The sequence below is a fragment of the Papaver somniferum genome, unplaced genomic scaffold (assembly GCF_003573695.1).
Source record: "Papaver somniferum cultivar HN1 unplaced genomic scaffold, ASM357369v1 unplaced-scaffold_128, whole genome shotgun sequence".
Lineage (NCBI taxonomy): Eukaryota > Viridiplantae > Streptophyta > Magnoliopsida > Ranunculales > Papaveraceae > Papaver > Papaver somniferum.
Genome location: NW_020621936.1, coordinates 12,046,935 through 12,051,006, shown reverse-complemented (window position 1 = coordinate 12,051,006; position 4,072 = coordinate 12,046,935). Strand labels below are relative to the sequence as shown.

At 34.8% G+C, this 4,072-nt stretch overlaps 1 protein-coding gene across 1 annotated transcript; it reads right to left on the bottom strand.

Annotated features, from left to right (window-relative positions):
• Positions 1-810: 810 nt before the first annotated feature.
• LOC113331732 lies at positions 811-3,510 on the bottom strand. Its single transcript, XM_026578379.1, has 4 exons — positions 3,126-3,510; positions 2,824-3,056; positions 1,547-1,654; positions 811-1,118 (listed from the first exon to the last, which is right to left on the bottom strand). The coding sequence occupies exons 1-4, from the start codon at positions 3,307-3,309 to the stop codon at positions 996-998; spliced, it is 648 nt and encodes a 215-aa protein (XP_026434164.1). The 5' UTR covers positions 3,310-3,510; the 3' UTR covers positions 811-995.
• Positions 3,511-4,072: the final 562 nt, after the last annotated feature.

The following is a 4,072-nucleotide window of genomic DNA, read 5'->3' as shown; positions in this document are numbered from 1 at the left end:
CAGATGGGGAATTACTCGAACATCATTAAGGAAGAAAGAAATGGAAGAAGAAAAAAGTTTGAAGAAAAATAGCCGTTAGAAGAGGAGAGAAGGGAGAGCCAGGTTTTTCAAATGTTTTGGGTGAGATGTAAAAACTCCATATATTGATACTCCATATATTAATAAACTCTATATATATTAATAAAAAATCAAGGTCCCAACTTGGGCCAGTTATAAATAGTGATAAACTCCACATTTTAATATTAATAGATTTTTCTAGTCCCACCATAAGGAATTTACCTCCATATATTAATATAATAAACATAATCGGAAAATTATAGATCTTGTTACACCAAAATTTAAGATAGAGAAAAATATGTATCTATAGTTGTTCGAGAAAATGATGTAATTTTTTAGATTGTTATCGCATCTTTTGATTTACATATGCTTAAGACCTCGTTACTATGTGCACCTTCTTGTTGAAGCTAAAATATTTCCAACTTGTCACGCATGTTTAAAGCTTCTTGTCAAGTAAATTTTTTATTTTTGGTACACCTCCCTATATCAATAAACTCCATATATTAATAATTTTGTGAAGTCCCAAGTCTATTAATATACGGAGTTTTTACTGTATTCTGAATTCTCCTTGAAGCCACATGAAAGGGAAGTTTCACTTGCCAACACAGTATTGTATCACTATCAACATAACCAAGCCACAACTCAAATTCCTGGCAATTACTTTTGTACCTTGAGAAGTTTCAATGTGGTGTTTTGAGCACATCAAAATATAAAGCCTCAACGTCCAGAATTGACACGATAGAAGCAGATATATGAGAAACCAGAACCAACACCAAATCAATATCAATAAACTTGTATACACTAATACTAAAACTGTCAGATTTACAGAGTAAGTACATGTGCACTTGTAGAAAAAGAAGCAACAGAAACCTGTACTCTTTTTGATACTTCCATCGTGCAGTGTATAACTATATTCATTTTTCGAGGCTCCAAATTCTTCATTTAACATTCTCAGCAATCTTTGATAACCTCTCTTCTTCTAGAAGAACATATGGATCAATGTAAGGAGGTGGTGACATGGACCTCATGGTTGCATCATGAATGAAACTTGAACCAAAATACTGCAAATTTGACGGTGAAAATTTTCAGTTCTAGCTATAAGAAGCAATTAAAAAAGATTAAATAATATGGAACCGCAATCTCAATTGGATGTTGGACAATACAAAGATCAGTACAAATAGACCCATTTAGCACATGTTCATAGTATTCATTTAGTTATTCAAATCTCAAGATTATAGGAGCATATCTCAAGGCTTCAGCATTTACTTCTTATTTTGTTCCTATTTTCCTAGAAGGGTATACTCAGGTCAACTATTCATTTGCTTCATTTCATTCCCTTTTTATCTGATTTCCGGTGAGTAGCTAACTTTCCTCCATCTTTTCATTCTTTCAAATGATTTAAGTTTTCCGGATGAACATGTGTTATATTGGGCAATAGATTATGATAGCAGAAGCCAGAAGTGCAGGAAAAAAAATATCAAACACTTACAAAGTAGAGACCTCCAAAGATCACCACAGTTCCAAGGATCAATGGCCAAAATCCCAAGAAAAATGTTGCTCCAAGAGTTAGCAGCAGTTTAGCACGTGGAATCAAACCCTGCATGCAAGTGTAATAAATGCAATGAAGTGCTATGGACTATACGAAACCGAAATATATCACACACCTGCTTTTGAGAATCTCAACATGGAACATGAATAAATCCTTCAATGAAATTACCACTATCTAACTTAGTTTTCATACATAGTATTATGATCCGGGACAAGGACTAGGAAAGCTCTTTTCTTATCTGAAAGTATCCCATGCTTCTGCAAAGCCGTGCTTAAAGCACGAGATTATAATTACCAAACTATAATAAGGGTGAGGATAAATGAATCAAAACATACTTTTCATAAAGACCAACTGTAGTTTTAGCAAGGTTTCCCTATACTTTAGTGCATTGCCTTAAGTCCTCCTACCCCGCAGAATGATCTATACAGTGGTTGTCAATCGGGGCTCAGGTATAAGCTTAGTCTTGTCGAATAGAAAAGATAAACTAACATTACGCTTCGGAAAAGAAGGCTACTCTTCTGTAGGTGGAAAATATTCTTCAGTAATAAGCGAAAAATATGAATTTTTGGATTCAAGTCGATTAATATATTACTGTATGTGCAACAAAGTACCTACTCAAAGTAACAAGCTAGAGGTTAAACCATTCTATTTTGAGGCTTGTTTCTCCCTTGCAATTTTGTTTCGAAGGTATAACAAGGTTCAAAAATAAAATATCACACCTTGTGCCCATACAACAAAACATAACAAGATTCCCGTTTTCCCTTTTCTTAGTAGTAGCTCCACTAACCCTAAGTTTTGTATCCTAACATACATAAATAAATCTAAAATTGCTCCAGGATACAAATCACCACAGTGCAAATACATAATAATGACATGTTACGTGCTACTCTACCCACCCCCTTTTAACTACCCTTCCAACTTTGCCTCTTCAATATCCGACACAGACCTATCCCCTCACAGAAAGTCGCACTAGTCGACAATTAGAGCCGAACACCACTTCGTTTAGCCCAGATAGACTTAGAGCAATACTATTAGAATTAGTGCTCCTATTGGTAGTGCCAAAATAACAATAAATCAAACGACCACAGTAGAACTTTATATGAAAACAGCCTTCACAATTAAGTTCCAAAATTCAACCATTTCACACAAGGTCTAAAATTTTAAGACAAAAACAGTAAGCAAAAGCATTGTGAATAAAGCAAAGATAACGCGTTTACCTCGAGGCCTTCACTGTTCAACGCCATGGACGTCTGCCTTTGATTAGCAAGTCGACCAATCTCAAAGTCAGTGGAAACTGAACTCTTTGAGAACCCTCTCTCATCTTCCTTCTGTGTTGTTTCTTCAACAGCTTCGTACAAGCTTTTTTTAGCACTTTCCTCAATCAAAGAAGTAGGTTTCATTCCTCGTCTACGTAGTTCCTTCATAAACAAGGATTCTGCAGGTTCTTCACCTGAAATTGAAAAGTAGAATTAAAATATAGTTCAAGAAAAAAAGAGCAATTTCATTAAAAAGAACTAACCTTTGTTGGTTTCACCATCATCATTTTGGACTCTACAACAAACCCTAAGTTCTCTTTTAACTGAAAATTTCAATTTCTTATGACACGGTAATCTCAAAGAAATGAAATCAGAATCCATCAAAAAATCAGATCGAAATCCAAGAAAGGGAGAGAAATTTGATTTCCCAATTTGTAAAGACGCCATTTTTTCCAACCTTTGTTTCCTCAATCGAACTCTTAAACTCACAGGAATAACAGAGGACGTGTATGAAATTGGGAAGATCTTTTGTTGTCACCAAAAGAGTGTACGTTATCTTTCAGCGGTTGAGTGTTTCTATCTTGCGCAGTCTTTTTTTGTCTACTACTTTTTGTAGCCACAGGTTGCAGAGAGTGAGACTGTGAGAGAGAACAACGCTCAGAGAACCATATAAGCAATGTTGTACCATGATGTGTCACACATTACAAACCGTTGTACACAACTCACAGTAATTTAGAATTTTCGAAACTCAGATCCTCCATCCGGTTCGGTAATGTGTTCGGTTGTTTTCTCATGTTCTTAGTTTTCATCTAAACTAAAGCATAATTTGACCTTTTGAGGGGCTTAAAATGGTGTAAAATACTTTGGCGACTCTTTATGGACAAAAAAAAGCTGAGCTATATCGAGTTCTCAAGGACAAGTAATATGTAACATGTTATAGGGACTGATGAAATCATTGGAGGGGCTGAATCGTGATAATAATGTCTCAAATTGGGTGTCTTAGTGTCATGTTAAGGTTTAGATTACCCTTCCATTTTTAAAAGGATTAAATTACTCTCCTATCCATTCAAACTTAATCATAAAAAAAAAGCCGAAATCAAAATGAGTTTTTCTTTGATAATCATCATCAAATATGTTTAAATCTTATAAAAAAAAGATTAGGGTTGCAAATGGAGTTACGGTTGTTATCCTTAATTAACCAACCGTAACT

What these genes read in the sequence shown, in the direction of transcription:
- LOC113331732 (XM_026578379.1), bottom strand. Translation starts at nt 3,309, where the DNA reads ATGGCGTCTTTACAAATTGGGAAATCAAATTTCTCTCCCTTTCTTGGA. An exon ending in TGATGGTGAAACCAACAAAG is followed by an intron (nt 3,057 to 3,125) that starts GTTAGTTCTTTT and finishes TTTCAATTTCAG; the next exon opens with GTGAAGAACCTGCAGAATCC. An exon ending in TGAACAGTGAAGGCCTCGAG is followed by an intron (nt 1,655 to 2,823) that starts GTAAACGCGTTA and finishes ACTTGCATGCAG; the next exon opens with GGTTTGATTCCACGTGCTAA.